The sequence below is a fragment of the Mixophyes fleayi genome, chromosome 8 (assembly GCF_038048845.1).
Source record: "Mixophyes fleayi isolate aMixFle1 chromosome 8, aMixFle1.hap1, whole genome shotgun sequence".
Taxonomy (NCBI): domain Eukaryota; kingdom Metazoa; phylum Chordata; class Amphibia; order Anura; family Limnodynastidae; genus Mixophyes; species Mixophyes fleayi.
Window position 1 is genome coordinate 67,240,199 of NC_134409.1, and position 22,115 is coordinate 67,262,313.

The 22,115-nt window shown below is 36.7% G+C and overlaps 1 protein-coding gene across 1 annotated transcript in view; it reads left to right on the plus strand.

Moving 5' to 3' along the window:
• The window catches only part of HMCN1 (hemicentin 1), a 295,243-nt gene that overhangs the window by 191,381 nt on the left and 81,747 nt on the right, over positions 1 to 22,115 (plus strand). The window contains exons 67-76 of the mRNA XM_075182670.1: positions 1,302 to 1,399; positions 2,307 to 2,570; positions 2,921 to 3,117; positions 4,509 to 4,590; positions 6,332 to 6,468; positions 6,838 to 6,979; positions 7,123 to 7,267; positions 8,526 to 8,653; positions 11,944 to 12,100; positions 21,607 to 21,728. Coding sequence (XP_075038771.1) covers positions 1,302 to 1,399; positions 2,307 to 2,570; positions 2,921 to 3,117; positions 4,509 to 4,590; positions 6,332 to 6,468; positions 6,838 to 6,979; positions 7,123 to 7,267; positions 8,526 to 8,653; positions 11,944 to 12,100; positions 21,607 to 21,728 — 1,472 coding nt within the window. The remainder of the gene's footprint in view (positions 1 to 1,301; positions 1,400 to 2,306; positions 2,571 to 2,920; positions 3,118 to 4,508; positions 4,591 to 6,331; positions 6,469 to 6,837; positions 6,980 to 7,122; positions 7,268 to 8,525; positions 8,654 to 11,943; positions 12,101 to 21,606; positions 21,729 to 22,115) is intronic.

Genomic DNA, 22,115 nt, shown 5'->3' on the forward strand with positions numbered 1-22,115 from the left:
AAAGTATTTCTTGACCATGTTAACCTTTTGAATGCTGGTGTGTGAATTGTTAATCCATTAAACTAACAATCCTAGTGTGTGCCAGTGTGTACATTTGTGTAACAGAGTTGCACAAATTTTATTGTTAACCCTTTGATTACTGGTGTGTGCTTTGCTAGCCTGACTGTAACAGGGAGCATAGTGTGTGTCAGTGTATCGCAGCATATGGGTGTCCTACTGCCCCTATTCAATAGGTGATGGCAGATCACAGGTTTATGTGGGTGTGAGAGTACTGTTTGGGAGCGATTCAGCAAATATATAACCTGTGTGATAGGTCAGTGAAGGAATGAGTGCTGGAATCATGTGTAACCCCCTACAGTAAAAAACTCAGAGTCCGGGATGCTGGGAGCGCGTTCATGACACTGCACAACAGTACTGAAAAGAGGAAATTGTTAGAATAATTGAACTGTATACTCAGAAATATTTCACTGTGTCATTTAAACTCTCTCTCTGTGTCTGTCTGTCACTCTGTTCCATTGTCTATATCTGTTTCACTCTCTGTCTGTGCTCCATTTATTAAGCAGAGAAAAATGGGTGTTTTCACCAAAGATATCTATCTATCAAAGGCTATATGTAATGCCGCAATCATTCTTATGGTAATGTCATCTCAGGATATTCAATAAAAAATGTTTTTTGTATTTAATTTTTTTCAAATCTGAATAACTGCAAACTATTTTTTAACAAATAATTATAATTATGTTGTTTTTATATTTAGATATTTTTTATAACATTTCTTTTTCAATTGAAACTGAAAGCCCAAGTCATGCAAGCATAGATCCACCAAGACTGACCCAGTGAAGCTATAAGACTACTTTTAGGGGTATATTTACTAAACTGAGCGTTTGAAAAGTGTAGGTGTTGTCTATAGCAACCAAACAGATTCTAGCTGTCACTTTGTAGTATGCATTAAATAAATGATAGCGAGAATCTGATTGGTTGCTATAAGCAACATCTCCACTTTTTCACACCCGCAGTTTAGTAAATATACCACTTAATATCACTCTTTTTTTACAGTAAGTCTAGATTTCCTGCCTATCGGGATTATTGTAATCGGTATTCCATTGTCGTGATTGTCGGAATTGTGGCAATCACAATCACGAATATCACCGGTGTTTGCACTTAATTGTTTTAAATTATTTCAAAATGTACAAGCCCCAACATTTTTTGTATACTACTTCACTATTTGACATTTGTATTGTTTTGTACTATTTGTCTGTATTTCTTTTCATCTGTATTTAATCGGATTTGTTTGCTATATGTAGGATTTCAAGAGTACAGAAATCTGACGAAGGTGCCTACACTTGTGTAGCTTCAAACAGAGCTGGAGTGGACAAAAAAGATTATAATTTACAAGTCTACGGTATGTTAACATATTATGATATCCCTATATTAAGGTGTTTATTAATATATGATAAAGGTTGCTTGCATTGTTTGTTTAGCTATGGGAAGTTCAGGTGCTCGTGTTGCTGAAGAGTATATATGCACATGTGTTTGTGTTTAAAGTGGTATGATTCTCACACCAATGGGTATATATTTTAACATGTCTTTTGTGTATATGTAGTTAGTTTTAATATTTCACTGCATTTGTTTTCTGTTAGGATGCTTCACATTTTAAACAATTATAATAAAAGTTATATTTTATTTATATGGACCGGAGTGCTTATCTGTCCCCCTCTTCAGAACCTCTTTTCAACTTTTTCTAGTTACATATAGGGGACTAGCACCCCCTCCAGGTAATAATTAAATACTACATAGCAGTTTTATGATCCAGGAGGACATTCCTGATTTCTTGATGCAGAAAACTCCTTTTTCTTGGTTTAATAAGTAAACAAAGTAGACAAAAAGCTAGATTTGTGTGTAAACTAAGAGTAAATCCAATCTTCAATTTGATATATAGACCCACTTATATTAGAAAAATCGCAATTCACCTGACAGATTCCACAAAATACAAATAATTGATTGTGAATTTGGAGACTGCAGAATAACACAGTACAGTAAAAAAAGATAGGTAATGTTTTATATTCCCGCACAAAGTGTCTCAGTTTACATACATATGCTTTAATGGTACACAAAAATACAGATTTCATTAACCAGATGGAAAGATTCTTCATGTATGATCTGATTAGTCCTTCAGTAAAAACCTGAGATGAAAGTATTATTTTGCTAAAAACCCCATGGCATTTCTGCAGATTTCCTAATCACATTTAGTTTAACACATGAGCTACTTCCCCTTATATGATATATTGTATTTGTGCATTCTTTTACAGTATCGCCAAGCATAGATGACGCAGATATAACTGAACAGCTGACCACTGTGAAGGGAAATCCTACCACAATGATGTGCATTGCTGATGGGCAACCTGTGCCCCGTATGTCATGGTTAAAAGATGGAAACGCTGTTAATCATGTCCAGAGTGAAAGTATGATACTGCAGATCCTGAATACGGAAATGAGTGACATTGGCAGATATACATGTATCGCATCTAATGAGGCAGGCAGGGTCAGCAAACATTTCATACTCAATGTCCTGGGTAAGTTTACAATTATTTTGATAGATAAACTTTAAAATACTATTATGACTTTTCTAAATACTGCAGCTCTGGACTGATGTCAACAATTATGCTATTGATTAAAAATAATAAATGTGAATGGTATTTTCTTCTTCTAAATACATATATTAGCTACGGCATTAAATGTAGACAAGAATTTACATTAGCTACATTGCTATAAAAACTAATTAGAAATTATGTTAATTATCAATCAATAAAAATATCCCTTCCTGTAAAATAAAACACAAGTGAACATCTGACAATGTATTTAATATATCTATTTATGTTGTTTTTTATGTTTTAATGTATGTTTGTATTTATTTTATTTGTAGATCCCCCGAGCATTAACGGGTCAGACAACACAGATGAATTGTCAGTGGTTGTTAATAACCAATTAGACCTTATTTGCAACAGTATGGGCTTCCCACCCCCGGTAATAACTTGGCTTAAAGGTGGACAGATACTTTCTCAGACTGACAAAGTAAACTTCATGAAGGGGGGACAGATACTTCGAATAACAAGTGCACAGGTACTATTTGAAAATAGTCTCTTTATATATATATATATATATATATATATATATATACAGGGCCGGTGCTAGGGTTCTCGGCGCCCTAGGCAAAATTTCAAACCCCAAGTAGACTCAGTCTGACTCAGTCAGTGATCATGTGTGAGATACGCCGTGCGCATCGGAAAGAAGACGACACTGTCAAACACCCCGCTGCCGCTGCACTTCTCTCCCAAGAAAATCTAGTCAGCGGCGCCCTGCAGGTCCCGGCGCCCTAGGCAACTGCCTAAAGTTGCCTAATGGGAGCGCCGGGCCTGTGTATATATATATATATATATATATATATATATATTCACTACTTTCCTCTTCACTAGTCTACACATGAACTGTTTTGTCTCCTGCATACACCACACTCACCGACCTGCATAAACAGAAATAAACTCAAACCCACAAATCCCCCTTGTATGTCTTATTCCTCACCCTGCTCCTTCTCATGGCTGTTGGTGACATCTCACCTAACCCTGGACCCCGCACAATCCCCATTCTCTGCTCACGCTCCTCGCTCCATCCTAAACCTTTTTATTCACCCCATACTTGCAATCCCAATCACCATATCCACGTATCTCCACTACCCTCTTTCCCCTTCTCCTGTGCACTATGGAATGCCAGATCTGTTTGTAAAAAAAATTGCATCCATTCATGATCTATTCATTCTAAATCTCTCAACCTCCTTGCCATTGAAGAAACTTGGTTCACCTCCTCTGACACTACATCCCCTGCTGCTCTCTCCTATGGGGGACTCTCCCTCAGCCATGCCCCCAGACCTGGAAACAGACCTCTACCCTTTGTTTTCATCTCTGCATTTATTTTGTCTGCCTTGTATGTCCTTGTTTTATATATGTCTTTGATTTATTTAGGTCCTTATTTTACATATGGCCTATTTTCCCTACTATACTGTGCTAGGGAGCACTGTGGCACCTTGCAACTTTCCAATAATAATAACATGTAAATTATATTGTGGTAGTTACAATATATTTATATATTGTGTGATTTTTTTTTTACAGATATCTTAACAGCTCTTAGGGGCATATTCAATTAGCCGCGATGTTCCTACAAACATTGCAGCTGCGCACATTTTCAGGTACTATGGTACCTCAACATCAAGGATTTCTCCTCTCACACCTATGAGGGGAAAAGAGAACTCTGCGATGTTACATTGCCGCGGAGTGTCTTATTTTGTTTTTATCTAGTTTTAGATTATAGATGCTATATTTACTATTTCACATTACATATTTTTATACATTTCATATTGTTGGACTTATCTTTTATATTTACCATTAAAGCCTGTGTAATGTAGTATTAATTTATATAATTTATTACATATTTTCTTTAATTTTCTTTAATGTTTCTAGGAGGAGCACATTGGACTTTATACTTGTGTGGTTTCAAACCGTGCAGGAGACGCTAAAAAAGAATTTGCTGTAAAAGTTCATAGTAAGTTTATAGTAAGTTCCGATAGTTCCGATAGAGTTGAGATGGGAAAAAATAGTTTACTTCTTTTAAGTGTGTACACCATTGTGCTGGCATTATTCCCAACTATTCTCCACTATCTCGGAATGATTGGTGCAGTCCAAAATCAGTAATTCACTTTGCTACTGCCTCTGCGTACTATTGGTTTTTGGTATTAATAAATAACTTCAATAAACATGCTTGGTCATATATAAGTCAAGAAATCACAATGTAATAAGGTAAGTGCATTCATTATGATGTAAATGTAATGGAAACAGTTCTACGCAAAACTGGTCACAGTACTGATTACTAAATGATTGCTAAATAATAAGATACTCAGACAGTTTGGTAATACACAGAACTAGCAACAATTAGCCAGATTTTGCACATCGGATGATTTGGTAATCTAGCTGTAAACTGCATTACAAGGGAATCCAGGGGCTGGCTGGCAGATTTATCCCAGGGGGTGAGACTCGGATCAGCACCCTATTAGAAACATTTTAAAGGAAAAAAATGCAGGTAGCCTAGTGACCCATTCACAGGTAGACCACTATGGGACCAGACCAGGGGGGGCAGATGCCCACCTGCCCCCCAGCCTATCAAGCCCCTGAGGGAATCCATACATATTGCTACACACTAAACAAGAATAGGCTGCCTAAAATCATATTGGGTGTGTTCATATCTAGTTGGCAGCTATCCTAGCCAGGCCTTAATTTTCCACTCAAGGCTTAGACATGATCAGGGTCCAGAACTGTAATAGGGCCCATGAAATAGTTACTAGATTGTAAATTGCTTTGCAGTTGATTGTGTGAGCTGACTATTCCATTACTCCATAAACTGATTAATAGCACAGATTCAATGAGTTATGTAACACACATATTCAATATGTCTGAAGAACGTAATCAAATAATTAATGTGGTAGTAGAAATTAGTGGCAGGGGCAGGGTTTGATTAAGCTTCCAGACAGACCCAAGCTAATATGCTTGTAACGCCCTCTTCCTTTCCACATCAGGGTAATATGCAGTAAATAAAAGTGAACTTTAAACTTCAGCTTCCTTCACCCCCCACTCCCCCAACCAATGTTTAGGTTCCCGTGTTTTAAAAACTCAGCTCCACTTGGGTTCTTAAAAGGGTCATGGCAATCTTTGTCACTCATATCGTTTTCATTAAAATCCTACTGTATAGCAAAATGGAGGCATGAACAAGTGCTACTGAGGGTGAATATGAGAAGGTGGAGGGCTGTCACACCGGCGCCTGTTGCCATCCTTGTCTCTTCTACTTGCTTATTCTCAGGCGCCTTCCCAAGGATGTCTCATTGTCTTTAGCCTTTACCATGAAAATAGGTCAAGAATAAAATCTTACTACATATTTCTTTAATGTTTTCTTTCTAGTTTAGAGAACAAACATTCTCTTAAATTTTAAAATTAATTTCAGTTTATGTTTCCTACTGTTAGAATTTTGCAACACCTAAAATTTTGCGCCACCCTTAAAAGCTGCAGCCTATTCAGCCTATTAGATAATCAGGCCCAGATATTCCCAATAGAATGTTAATCTGTCTTTGGTCTGACCTATATATACTTGCGTCCTAAAAATATACTGTCCTCCTCGTGAAAAAAAGTTTGAAGTAAACTATAATTGCATTTCTTCCAAGTTATTCACATAAATACATAATATCCAATACCTGATTTCTTATTCATAACAGACTATGCATATCATTTTTCTGTAGTGCCTCCGAATATTGCGGGCATCAGCGGAAACCAAAATATTACAGAGTTGCAAAATAAGAGAATTAGTCTGGAATGTAAATCAGATGCGCTTCCAGCACCGGATATTACTTGGCTAAAGGATGATAAGCCATTACTGGTATATTTTTACTATATAACTCATTTGGGGATCTGGATTTCTTGGGCTGTTGTCATGTCTTTTTATAGTGATAGTGTTCACCGGGCTTACCAGGGTATTAAGCTTCTGCCACTTTTAGTATCCCAGTGTTTATATTTGATTACTATTACTGGACAATTCATCCTCCCACCGATGCAAGGTATTGCTACATTAAATATTGCATGGTAACCCCCTATATCCATTGGACCCCTTTACAGTTAATTTATTTTATACCTGCAACATATGTGTGAAGTTCCTTCTCCATGTTGTACTTTTTGTTTACATCTGGCATTTGTGTTGTACACATTAATAATGGTACAAATTAATTACATTTTTTAATCTTTTACTTAGCCCAGTTTCCGCCTGCAAATTGTATCTGATGGACGATATCTGCAGATTGACAATGCAGAGGTGACAGATACTGGAAGATATACATGTATTGCTAGTAATATTGCTGGAAAAACCACCAGAGAGTTTATGCTGAATATTCATGGTAATAATTATCCCTAATATGCTTTAATAATAAATAATATTGTTACTGTTAGCCTTTAAATCAGTAGGATGAACCCACTAGTATATACATTTTTCATATAAACTTTATATTGCTATGGATTAAAATGTAGCTTTTGTCAACAGTTCCTCCTTCAATAAAAGAGGGGCCTAATTTAGTGACTACCTTTGATAACAACCCTGCTACTTTGGAGTGCATTGCTACTGGTGTCCCTTCCCCACGTATATCCTGGAGAAAACATGGCTCCATTCTGCATGGAAACAGTGAAAGGTCAGTTTTTTATAGTAATAACATTTAAAAGACTGAAAATCAGTGGAGTTTGAACTTTTATGTGTAAACGGTATTGTCCATATAATTGTGGTAAACTACACATACATCAAATGTTAAATTCCTTACGGTTGTTGCCCGAGTGGTCATGGTTGTCCTGTATAATTGCCCATTCTCAGCCACAATTATTCACCACTTTGCCCAGTGCAGTGTATGGCTAAAAGCACCAAATTGAGATCACAAGAAAGGTTCGTATTCTGAACTAACTGATGACATAAACAAACTAATGGAGCCCGAGTTTAACGTAATAAATCATACATCAAAGACACTTACATTGTGCATCTGAAGTCCAGATGGATGGTTCAAGGTGGGACCTGATGAGAGTTTACATTGTTTAAAGCTGACATAGTTGGAGAGGCCTCTGCCCAGACTGGTTACTCTGAGACAGTTACTCTTGGGGGTAAATGTATTATGCTCCGATTTGTTCAAGTCGCCGGAAATCGGCGACTTTGCAGCTAAAATTTAAAGCGGCGATGGCTTGTAAAGGTGAGTTTGCTTTAAATTTTAGCCGCAAAGTCACCGATTTCCGGCGACTTGAACAAATCGGAGCATAATACATTTACCCCCTGATGTTGGAAAAAGGTCCGTCAACTTTCTCTCGCTTTAAAAGGCAAAAACCCTCTGTCCTTTTGTACATATATAATCAGATATAGTTGTTTGCTTAATCACCCTAGGACATAAACCAGCTATTCTGTACTCTCTGCATTGGGTGTAATTGTATTCTGAAAGCAGTCTTGCATAACCCAGGGCAGTAAAAACTTTGAGTATATAAATATTGGGCTAAAAATCAAAGAAAAGCAATGTATTTTGTACAAGTTGCAAGACAGTGTATGTAAGCCAATACGATAATGTCCTGTGAAGGTGGAAAAATCCTTTTAACATGGACTACAGTGCATACTGTAATTATTGGTTGCTCTGCTTCAGAGCACAAATGTCTCAGAGGAAACAATGCAGAGAGGCAACATCAATTTCAGAGAACGATGATCATTTATTTTCTTTAAGCATTTGTTAGCCCATAAAGGAAAAAATGTTTTACTCCTTACAGAAAGATTTTTGTACTTCTTACTCAATGAATGTTTGTTAGCAACTATAATTATTTAATCCCCCCCACTATGAACTGTGTAAATGTGCATCCATGAGTTATTAATGCAACTGTAAGACAGTTGACATAATTTAAGCTGTTGTTCTTTATTTATTATAGGTATTTTATTTCAGAATCTGGTTCACTGTACTTTCCATCAGCTGATATTACAGACTCTGGTCAATACTCCTGTCTGGCAACTAATGCAGCTGGATCCAATCAGAGGCAAATTGAGCTTTTGGTTTTTGGTATGTATAGATTGGTATTGTTTAATGTTTAGTATTGTATTCAAATATTGTACTTAAAATGGAACAAAAAAAATAATGAAAGTACAGATAATAAAATTCATAGTTGCCTACTCTGACAGCATGTTCGGGGGGAACCCGAATTTTTGGGAGTTCTTCCGGACTCCAGGGAGAGCAGGGAAACCTCCCGCATTGTGCCCTCTTCGTTAGTGAAGTGGATGGCGGCGGGGCTAAAAGTGAACGGAATATAGAAAAATTGATGTTATATATTAAACATCTAATAAAGATATATATATATATATATATATATATATATATATAATTAATAAAATAATAAAAGTAATTATATTTTCATACATCACATGGGCCCAGGCTGCTGTATTAAGGGATCGCCTGCATATCCCTAAAATAGATAAAAAGAACAAAGGACAAAAATACAGCGCTCTTGAAGCCTTATAGGGAAAAAAGTAAAAACCAGATACTAAAATGGCAGAAGGGAACACCAGCAGAATAATGAGCTGCAGGCAAAACAATCTTGATAAAAAAAATCACAAATGTAATAGCAATAAAATAAAAACAACACAAACACAAGTAAAATACAAATAAAATCACAATAATACATAACTGAAATATCTCCTAAAAAGAGAAAATTAATTCTCTATGAATAAATTCACATAAGATGTATACACATGTATAATACAATAAGTAACCTCCTACAGATATGGCATCAAAACTACTGAGAAAGAATATTTGCTATCAGGTATTCCAGCTTGTATAAGGCTTCAGTAAAAACTCCCTGTAGTTGTACTAATTTAACAATTACAGCACTAATTGTATCTGTAATTAGTGCTCTATACTTCAGCAGGCAATCGTTTTTAAGTGTTCTTATCTAGTTCCTGCTAAATGCAGTCTAAAAAATAAATCCCCTGTTCAGCAGGCTGAGGTATAATCGTCCACTACAATTCTTGCCGCTTCTGACGCGTTTTGGTCGTCAGTAAACTTTTTCAAAGCATAGCAGGAATCACTTAATCACACTTTTAAATACTCTTAGTTGCAATCAGAGGAACCACCTCTGTTTCTTTTTTTAGCCAATAATAACCTCCTATCCTATCCAGGTTATCGGGTGTATCTATCTTCGTCTCTAATTAGTAATTAAACCATTGAAATTATCACATGATGTACATTCAGAAGTATAAAGGAAATATTTATACAGATTCTATACATTTTATATACGCACCCAGGATAAAGATATTTTATCATACGTAATAATAAATCATCAATAGTAATCATAATAAAAATATTGTCTTTACCCTTTATAGTAAAAATACATAATAATTTCATCATAAAATGCCAGCAACTCTTCATTCCTCATAACTTAGATCTTACCTACATAGACCAAGTTAGAGAAAGTCTACTTATTACTAAATAATTCTAGATAGTCCCCAAACCTTATACCAACTAAATCCTAAGCGGAAAAAATAATAATAATAATAAACTTATTTTCCATAGTAAACAGTTTTTAAAAATTCTGACTCTCAGAAATAATCACATATAAGTCCAGCTCCAGACTTAAACTTTGATCTCCCACACTCCTCTCTTAATAATGTTCCTCCGATGTTCTCTAAAACGTTCCTTTGACTCACTTGTTGTCCTGCCCTCATATTGTAGCGAGCAAGGACATTCCAGGACATATATAACAAAGGTTGAGTCACAGTTAATAAACTCCTTAATCTGGAACACCCTTTTATTCATAGAAGAAGTGACCGAATTTATTCTATTTCCTATGAACTTACATGTCAAACATCTTGTCCTTCCACATCTGAAACAACCTTTAATTCTACTTAGACTCAATCCACCATCTTCCACCTCACTTTTATTTTCGATAGTCCTAACTCGACTCAGTTCAAGGAAAGAACCCAGATTACTATTCTTTTTAAACATTATTTGGGGGCAATCTCCTAATACCTCCTTCAATATTGGATGCTGTTTTAATATAGAGAAATTGTTACTTATAATTTTCTTGATTTACAATTCTATTTAGATACAAAAGGAACCCAATTCTCCCTTCCAGATAATCTCTCCTTATTATCCCTATCTGAGTACCTCAATTTCTTATTCTTGGTATAAGCATATCTTTTCTATTCCGATTCTTTAACGAAGTAAGGGCTTCCTGTAATAAATTCTGCGTAATCCCGAAAAGAAAAATTATTCATCATTATAGTAAATAGAGAGATTCATCATTATAGTAGCCCGGTCTAAGAATTCTATTTCGTCCGTGCAGTTGACCCTTAGGAATATGACGTACCCAAGGCATATAGTGTCCACTTCTAAAATGAAGGTAGTTGCAACTATCCACTGGTTTGTTATAGTTACATGTTGTAATTTCCGTGCCCTGAGCCGAGAGAGTGAGATCTAAATAATTAACAGTAGATAAACTATATTCATAAGTAAGTTTCAAATTATATTCATTAGTGTTCAAAAATTTGACAAATTTACATGCAGAAAGTGAGTCCCTATCCCAAATAATAAATAGATCATCTATATACCGGCCATATAGCACCAGGTTCGCTCCACATGGTCCATTCCAAGTAAACTCCTCCTCAAACATACTCATGTACAGATTAGTAATTAAAACTCTTAATTACTAAAGGTAACTAAAATTAACACCTGAAGTGGGAGCAGATGTGATGACTGTATCATGCTTACCTTCTTGATGAGAGGATATTATATTCTAAAGGCATTAAATTTAGCTATTTACATAGGTTGTAGGAGCATCCATCGATTCACACAAGCTCCACCTATCACTTTTATGGTTCTTGCTTGACTAATACTTCTCTTGGACAACAGAGCAAAATGTTTGCCTAAATACCATACCTATATATACCAACTGGACACACACAGAGTTGCATCAGATAAAATAGTTCAATCATTTATATGCATGCCGCTACCTTGTCTCTTGAGACCCTGCTCCCCTGTTTGCCATTGAATTGTCCACATATGATTTTGAAAGCAGTTGTATGCTTTTGGACTACACCCCTTAATGTCCTATCTTCTCCATAATGCTGGGTGCCATACAGCACTATATATGTGAAGGCAGCTGTTGTAGCTCATATTGTAGGAAGACTTAATTTGTCTGCTTCATCAGATCAGCATAAAAGGGGGAACACCTTTCTTCCTATTTGCTATACAGAATGGACATAAATGGGTATGTTGTTGTCCAAAAATGGGCATCTCCTTTAAGCACACATTAGAGTGACAATAACTTGTTTTTGTACTGTAAAATTGTTTTACAGATCCCCCATTTATAAATCCTGGCTCAAGAAACATTACCACGATCATAAACCTCCAAACAACATTGACTTGTAATGTGTCAGGTACCCCTAAACCGAAAGTGGAATGGAAGAAAAATGGGCATCTAATTAATACAGATATAAATCAGAATATTTACAGGTATGTTGCTCAAAACACAAGTCTCTCAAATTTGGATGTATTCATATGGTTTGTAGAAATATATCTAGGTGCACAGGACATCATAGGGCAGCATACATTTAACAGCATATATATTTAAAACGTTTTCCAGTACATCACTATTAAGTATGACAGAGAAAAGGATATGGAGGATGAATACATAAGATGTCATTTATAACCAGACAATGCATTGCAAGTTCATGTGCCTTTATTTGCTCACCTATCAACCTAAGCATACAATACTGCTTGGATACTTTTCCTGCGCTTGTTTGTTGTGCTTCCATAATAGTTTGCAGTGTGAAATGGCAGTTTAAAACATTACTTACTTCCATTATAGGACTTCTCTCCTCATTACTAGAGATGCTCAAACCAGCCACAAATCAATTCCCACATAGCGGTTGTAAAATTTTAAAATTTGCTGAAATTTCTTCAATTTACATAATTTTGCTAATTTGAATGTGATTGAGCCAGTTTACTGTTGTATTACATTTTGGAGGTCTTTAATTGTGAGTGGTAAGTCTTAAACACACAGGCAAACTTCAAACACAATAGTGATCAAGAATCCATTGAAAAAAACACCTTTTTTATTTTTAAACAATATTAGTTAAATGTTAAAAAAAAAATGAAAACATTAATTTTAACGTAAACTTCAACCTAGATCTGTGAATTAAATCTGTGAATGGCGAACTGTGAATGATGAATGCAAGTGGGAAATTTCAAACCACAAATTCGAATCAGGGTCTATTGACGATTGTACAATAAGCTTGTTTGTGGTCATCAAACTGGTAAAATTTTACTAAATTTCAAACCGGTTCAAAATCTTTGAGCATCTTGTTATGTTCGTATTGTCAATAAATATTGACAATAAATATTGTCCGATGTGATTAATGTAGTTCCAATACACAAAGAGATTTAATAGCAAAATATCTCAAAATTACAGCAATCCATGATGATGTATAAGAAGGTATAACAGAATACAGGAAAATATAACCAAATACATTACGCATGCGCCCCTGGGCCCAACTCCAGCTTCAGTCTTGAAGTAATGAAGTGCAATTGCGTCATTATACGTGGCCTACTAATTTCAATCACACGGGAAATCAATATTAATTAATTTAGCCTACTTCATCCAATTATTTGACTTACACAGGCCACCCTTTGATAGTGCACAAAACTATCACTTAATACTCTCACCCTTTCAAGATTTTATTGCATTATCTCAGTAGTATATTTAATTTTTCTGTGACATTTGTCTCTCTTAGTACCATCACTCTGTTGCTGGATATCAGTTGCATTATCATGGGAAAAAGTCATAATTTCAGAAATTACTTTGGAAAACATATACCTCTGGAGCTCGGAGTTAACCATGTGTATGTCCTACACCCACATATATAACACATTGTCTGATATAAGGAACAATATAATATCATGCCTAGTATTTCCATCTTCCAAGGCAAGTCTCCGCTTGCATAACAGTTAAACAATAACCTAGAGGAACTTTCATAACACCCTTTTATGTCTGTTACATAACCTAATTTATGATATCCTTCAACCTTTTAAGTTAAATGCAATATAATAATATTGATGGGTTTTTCATCAACATTTGTGGGGCGGGCTATTGTCTGATCATTCAGTTCAGCTTCCAAATACTCAAGTTTCTTTGTGTCTGAAAAGTTCAGATTCAGCAGAGACTGGTCTACTGAGTGTTGGTGAAGTCTCAAACTAGGGGATCTAGTAATAGTCTATCTCCCTTCTATTGGCCTCCCACTCCATAATTCGAATACCTCAGAAATATTTAGTGGATAGACAACTAGTCCTACATAATTTTGTCTCTGAGGCACATGAGAGCACACCTGGTAGTCAGTTTGGTCTAGGACCTTACCCACCAAAGATTGATAATCATGGATGCCCACCCAAGTCCAAATTATTACTGGACTGACATTGCTGGATGCACCTTACTTACAGACACAATATTCTTCAGACAATAGCCCCTCGCACTGTCTCCGAGCTCCAAGGTTAGTAGAACTTTTCTTTACCCCCCAAATTGAATAGTGTAATTAGCTGGACCGATTGTGTTAACGATTTCTCCTCCATCCCCACATTCTCAGTATCACTACCTGAACCAAGCTCCATCACCTGATCACCAATGCAAAAATAGAATGTCCTGGAAAAAAATAAGGATGAGAGAAACACTGGAAAGGGAAAAACAGAAAAACCACTGCTCCCTGATGTGATACCAGTCTTTGCGAAGTCCTTGGATCAGGTGTCATTAACTGTGTTCTTAGGTCTTCTGGCACAGATTCATGAGTGTCATCCTCGGCTATTTTGAACCTACTCTGGGTTGTTGACTTCTCTGCAGTGGTTGAAGCGGAACCGAGTGTCTTTCGTCTTTCTGCTACTTTCAGAGATGTGGTGCTGGTCATCAACACTTGGAATGGGCCTTCTCATCTGTCTGTTAAACAACTTGAGCATAGGAAATTGCAGTCCATAGCATATTCTCCCAGTCCAACATCATAACAGTTAGTGTAGCATATCAGGAGACAGTGTTTCAAACGTCCTTCGTTGCTGTGTCACTATTTCTTCACTTTATAAGATTTTGAACAGTCTCCTCATCATTACATTTTAATCATCTTGGGATTCTACCATCAAGTGAGGTTGCTTATCAAAAGTATTTCAAAAGGTGACAGGTTAAGAGGTGGTTTAGTAGTGGTTCTGATAGTGGAGAGGACTAGTGGCAAAAGCTTCCAGCCACTCCAATCTACTATCACTCTATTCAATTGTTCTTGATAGTACCATTTACCCTCTCTAATTTCCCACTGGCTTGTGTCCTATAGAGAGTATGTAAATTACTATCAAATGCCCATAAGTTTCACATATGGTCTGAGAGATATCACCAGTAAAATGAATACCCATATTACTTTTTATAACTCTAGGAATACAATATCTGCGTACATGTTCCTGGGCATGAAACATCAGTATTAGTGGTAGCTAGAAATGTCTTTACCCAGTTATAAAATACATCGTACACACCAATACATACTTGAGATTCCTACAAGGTGGCAATTGGATGAAGTTGATTTGTTGTACCCGAAAAAGTCCATCTGTAGGAGGGGTATGGGATGGCTCTATTGGTAATGTCTTTCCAACATATTTCTTAAGTCAAGTAAGACAGGACATTGCCTTCCTACTAGCTTGAGAAGAAATGTCTGGTGCACACCAGTATGCTCTTACCAGCTTGCACATACCTTCTTTACCTAGATCAGTCAGACCATGTGCTGCCTCAACTAGGCCTGGAACACATGCTCTGGGAGCCATGGGCCTACCTACCTCATCCATCTCTCCAGAGTCCAGAGGACTCCTGACGATATCTCTTCTCCTTCCAGACTAATTTTTCCTGTAGAGAACACAAATCTTGCATTTTAATTAATTATTTTGTGTTTATCATTTCAAAGACCATTATTTTGTCAGTTGTCATAGATAAACCTGCTGCCCACTTGGCAACTCAGTCTGCTCTGTTTTACACACTGATATAGATTTTATTTTGTCGCTGTTAAAAGACCTTTTGTGGGTCGTGACTGTGCTACTGATGTCTCGTTACTGTCATAAAAGTTCCTAAGTCACCATAAAATCTGAGAGTCACGCACTACCTTAAAGTGTACTTAAAGACAGTGTACATATTAACTTCTGTCAACTCACATGCTTTTCTTAATCTCACAAGTTTGGCTACTTAGGTTAAGTATGGCAGGCCAAGATTCAGCTTCTATAGGGCTTTCGTCATCTACATAATAGTATACCCAGTAGATGTCCGTCTGTCTATGAGAAATATAGAATATAAAACATACAAAAAAAATCACATTTTCTAAGGGGGTGTCACTCATGTCAGGTGTTTTCGGTTAAAGTCTGATTCAAATATTCCATACAATCATGCGTATCTGTATACCTGCCAAATTCGCCCTCAGCCACCCTGAGTCTCCTCTCTCCTGCCACCCTTTGTGCATCTGTAGGCACACATTGTACACCTTGCTCAGGAGACATATGTAATTTAAGCAGGACTTAGGAGGGCAGATACCACATGCGATGTATAAAAATTCTAATCATGTCCCAGTACTACGTCAAGAATCTCAGCAGCTTCAGTAAGTATAGAAGTACAAATCTGCTGTTGCCCCAACGGCCATGTCAGGGTAGTGTATACCCTTAATTCTATCCATTATCAAATTGTCTTAGCCCCTTGGGTGAGACAGTATCTCAAGTATTGGACCTTTGATGGCATGGCTATAATCTATCCTTTTGCAACCTCATGTCCTGTTATTGAGAAGTGAAAGAACGAGTATTTAGTTTCAAACACTGATGATATAAACAAATCAGAACACAGCGATGCTATTTTTCATACTGCACCCATTATTTGGTTGGAAAGTTTGAAAACAGTTACGCCAGGCTTGTGTCCAGATATTGAGGTTGTCTATAAACCTTTGGGACAATGTCTACATATTTTGTACCTCTTTATAAGAAAAGCATGAGTTACTGACAGTCAGAAGTGTAAGAACGGAGAAGAAAACAGCGAAGAATAATAATAATTAAATGTTTTGTAAAAAAGGAGATTTGTAGAAAGATGACAGCTGGATTGGGCACCACGGGGAAATGGCTCTCAACTATTTTATTAGTCCCCTTAAATTTTAACTAATCGGTGGTCCCTCCCCCATTCTTTTTAAACCTAACATAGAGTTACATTACCCATCCAATTCAGTGTCCTGTCCATCAATCATTCATAAGGAACCTCTGACAACAATATTTCTACAACCTGTGATGGACTTGTAGCTATAACAGTGAAGTGCAAAATTAACTCTTGTAAAGCATATTCTGTACCTCCCATAAGTGTCTTCCTGACATATCTAAAAAAAAACACCATCAGAAGCACAGTATGTTGCACATCCTATTTTAAATAATAAATCTAGACCAAATACATTATTATGAGCCACCACAACTAAAAGAAAGAATGTTAGAATGAGACAATATTAACTTCTGACTTTAAGGGAAAATTGTACACTTGTCCTGTAACTCCCACAGTAAATAAATATATACATCTATTTGGTCATCCTTGTCTAAAGAAGAAAAAAATTTCATTAGTATCAGAAAAGCAAAACACATTTTCCTTTCTTAACTTTCGGCCCTTATCATCAGTCAACAAAATCTCAGACTGAATCCATTCAATAGCAGCAAATGTTACTTTTTCTCTAACCTTTTCTCACTTACTCGTCAATTAACTCTGTTATATTGTTTTCATTATATAGCATCAGTGCACCCAGGGTCACTGAGTTTGAACCATTGTTTCTACATAATAGATATCTGTCAGGGCCCGTCCCGCACTGCCCATAGGTGCTGGAGACGAATTCCTGCCCTCTGTGATGAGCCGTGCCCCTAGCAACAGGATGCACTTCCGTATTTTGGCTTACCCTGCGTGCGCATGTGCAGTGAACTCACATCTTGTTGTCAGGCACCCCAGTTACCTTCATTCTGTTGGTGGCAAAGTCCATCTGACCGCTCATCATCCAGCGCTCCTGTCTCCTGTTTCCCCGTTCCTGCTATTGTTGTATTGGTTCTGACTCCTGGCTTGTTCCTGACTATTCTCTTGTCCTGTGATTTGGTACTACTAGCTTATTTGAATTCTGGCCTCTAGCTTGCCTCTGACCAATCTTCTAGATGTTCTTTGTGTACTGTTCTATCATTTGGTATCTGACCCGGACTGCATGACCATTCCTGTTCTCTATCCTCTGCACTGGTAACTAACTTGGAGAACCGTGATCTGCGCACCTCACACAGCCAAGTCCATATCTCCTTGCGGGGGTCCCTGGTAAATACCGGGGGGTGCGTTATACTCTACGCCTGTTTAGTTGTAACAATATCAGTCAGTGGCACCCATAGTGTCATTAATGTGACAATATCATTTATTTACTAGTAGTACATATATGTGGGACCTTATTCCCCTTTAAGATTTATGGAAATAAGCCATTACAAGGATTATAACAAACTTCTTTAACTAATATTAATACATGGCTCACTATTTTCTCTAGCTGCACTTTAGTAGTTATCCACGTAAGGTAGGGAATTTCACTTTTGTTTATTATAATTTTGCATGATGGGCTTTCCATTGAATGGAATACTAGCCTGTCTCAAGACTATGTGATTTCTAAACTGGGTTCACTGGATTCAATCACTGCCCCTTGTCTTACCTTCCTGGTACTTACTGTATATCTATTGCAGGGCTTTGACTGAAACATAACAAACAAAAGAAAAATATATAGCTTACTCATGTACCAATGAAAAAATACATTTTTATAATGCTCAATATAGAATATAAGTTACATTTGTTATTATTACAACCAAAAAACAAATGAACCCCTAAATGGCACCGATGTGGTTGAATATAATAATATTAAGCATATACAGAAGATCGAGCAGCTGCAAATATACAGGTGGCTGCACCCACCTGAAAAACACAGAAGTGTACAAACCAAAAGATTCAGCTCTGCAGACCTGACTGTCTCAATGGAAAAAAGTGGTCTGGGTCACGAATAAAATTGGAAGTAACATTTATTATGTTAAGATATCATGGAATAAAATTCTGTACTGCTAAATGACATTTATATAAACATCTCATACCCCACAATGAATAAATCACAGTGCACTGTGATGTAAATAATACATGGATCTCATGTGCAGCCAACAAGTAACGTGTCACGTTTTTAACCAAAATGGCAACACAGTGCTTAGTGGCTGATAGATACAGCTACAACATTATCCAAATATTCCATAATAAAGTAAGGACAGACTTATCTGTATGTGACCGGATAGCTTGAATCTGAAGAGCCGGCGTTGGTTGCGGCTGTCACCCGCGTGTGGAACCAACCCAATGTGCAACTATGCAGAGCTCTGGGTCTGGTGAGTAGTAATCAGTCGGGTGAATGCAAAAAGATGTGCCGTGTGTGTCCAGAATCCTCACGGCTCGGATCCTGAGCTGAATCAACTACAGCGGCTCATGTAACAGTTCACGAATCTGGAGTTGAAGTTGTTGGAAAATATCCAAATGGTCAATTAGCAGATGAGATGTCAAATAGATAGAATAAAAAATGATGTGTGGATGTCCATGCTGAGTCTCCAGAGAGTAAATATGAGGCATAATATAAACTTGAGGAACAACTTTGTGGCACAATATAAACTGGGGGCACATCTATGCTGCATAACATGAATGTTTATTTGTTGGTCTCTTTACTATTAAGATTGCCATGATATTAGCATGATAAAATATGAAATATATAATTATATATATATATATATATATATATATATATATATATATACACACGCACACATATACACACACATACACGCACACATATACACACACATACACGCACACATATACACACACATACAAGTGGCACTCCTGGGCTTGAAAATATTTTTTCTGGCACACTGATAGAAAAAGGTTGCCAAGCCCTGTTATAGAGTATCAATCTTGTAATAATCATAACTAGCAATCACAGTGTGCGATCGTTTAGCCGTTGATACGAATTTCTACTGGTGAAATGAGGAATGATATAAGACCAAACACCATACATTTCTTAGGACCTGAACCATAAATACCTTTAATGTAAATGTATCTTTGTATAAATAACCTTTGAGTCTTACTAATAAACTGATGTGAGTTGGAACTTTATTGAATGTGTACTATTTACAAATGTAAGTGTGTGTTGTTTTCCTGTGCAATTGCATCATTGGACATGGTATACTAATTGCAATTGCACGGGAAACCAATAGTAATTAATTTAGCCTACTTCAACCAATTATTGGACTTCCATAGGCCATCCTTTGATAGTGCTACTCACTAAAGTGAACTACCTGATTTGTTTTTTTTTTATATGTATATACTTATATAGGGACATTGAGGCTATTTTAAGTGTCATATTTTTTGATTTTGCTATTTTAAATATATTGGTTTACTTATGAAAATATTTAATCTTCTTTATCTTGTAAGCAGTGACTCAGGTGAAAAACCTTGCACCACCACGAAAGTTTGCCTTCAGGTTATTCTAGCTCATTTTATTGTCTTGTGTGAATAAGAAAAAAAATCTAATTTGTAATGTACAATTATGAATAGTATACTATGCCCTAATCCACCTATTATTCAGGTTGAACATTTCCGCAATCAAAAAATGCCATATTGCCATACAGAACCATGTGTAACAATACAATGTTATCACGAAAGCAGGGTATGATGTTATAGCAGAAAAAAAATGAAATTATCCTTCAAACATAAAGCAGTCTACTTGTAAATGACCCAGTCTCTTGGTAGCACAGAACTTGTGAACCTAGTAGATGTTCCACCCCTGTTTACATTCTTTGCCAGGACCAAATTAAAGCAACTCAGTACAAACTTACATTTTTTAAATATGCAAACCCTGCAAAAGATAAGTTTTAAGTAGAAATAACAGTTTACATAGTGGATTGTTTTGGTAGCAGAATTCAAGTTTTCTTTGTTATAGCTATGCTAATAGAATAACTGTGTGGGAGGATATCGGATTGTTAGAACCGTTAGTTCCCTATTTTACCCGACACTCTTAGCTTCAGGAATCACAGAGGCAAGGAAGAGAGCAAAAGATACTAAAATATTCTTTACTATTTACACAGTAATACAGAATATATAACATAAAATATATAACTGCACACTTTAAACAACAAATGAGCGGATCACTAGAGTCAATACAAGTACCAGCAAGGTTTCCCACCAACTTTAGCCACACAAAAGTTCCACAGTCAAAAGAGTCTGTTAGCAGACTCTGGGGGATAAAGGGAACCTTGATATCCTTGCTGTTCCAGGTCGCTTGGTCAACTCTTCACCAGCATGGTGGGGCTTTGAGTATCAGTCTCCCCACTCCTGTGGGCGCACCAAAAATTTACCCAGAACCTTGGTAGTATCTCCCAATGAAATGAGGTGATGACAATTCCCAAGGTGTAGCAGCAGCCTGCTTTCCAGGATACAGGGCAACGATGATCACTGGGTTTGCTGGCAGAGAACAGAAACTCAACACCAGTACTCAGTCCCTCCTGGAATTAGCTCCTTCCATGCTTTTGTGATGTGTCAGGGCTTCCAGCTGTCCAGTACTTTCTCTCCTTTCTGTATTACTTCCCCATGTGTCCGTAAAAAGTCTTTCACCATGCTGCTGGGCGAAATGTAAGACTGGCCCTGGGGTGACAGTTTATTGAATGCTGCTGGTTGACGGGCCAGTGTTACCCTGACAGAGTGGCCTGGTCCCGTCCCACTGTGTCAAAATGTGGGTGTGGTTTTGTGACATATTAATTTATGATGGGTTGTTTTGTGGCTCATTGGTGTTTTTTTTAAAATCAGAAATGTACCTAACCTTGCAGTTTAATATTCATAACATAATAAGTAAATATTTGTAAATTTGAATGAATCCTACTTGTTCTTCCAGACTTTTGTCTTCTGGATCACTCTTGATAATCTCTCCAGCTGTAGACGACACAGGGACATATGTGTGTTCTGCTTCAAATGATGCAGGTCATGATGAAATTGAGCTTTATCTTTCAGTACTAGGTAAGTATGAAATAGAAACTTGATTTAATACTGGCAAAAAAAGGAATATGTAACACTTATCCATGGATTCATCTTAATATTATAAAATGTTAAGTTGTACATTAATCACTTGAAAAACAGTGCTAGCTAACTGTAGTCAAAGGGCCAGATGAAGTCTTTTCTTTAGCATACTATTTCCAGATAAAATCACATATCCTCAGTAACATTGTTGATAATACAATACTTGCTATACAGCTCTGATCACTGCAGTCTCTGACACATTTTTATCCTAAGCACTTCCATGTTTAACTCTGCCCTCTACAGTCTTAATTGTTTTGCGAAGAATGAGCTTAACTTTTTTCCTCTGGGTAGAAGAAGTTGAACAATTTATGAGACAATATTGTATTA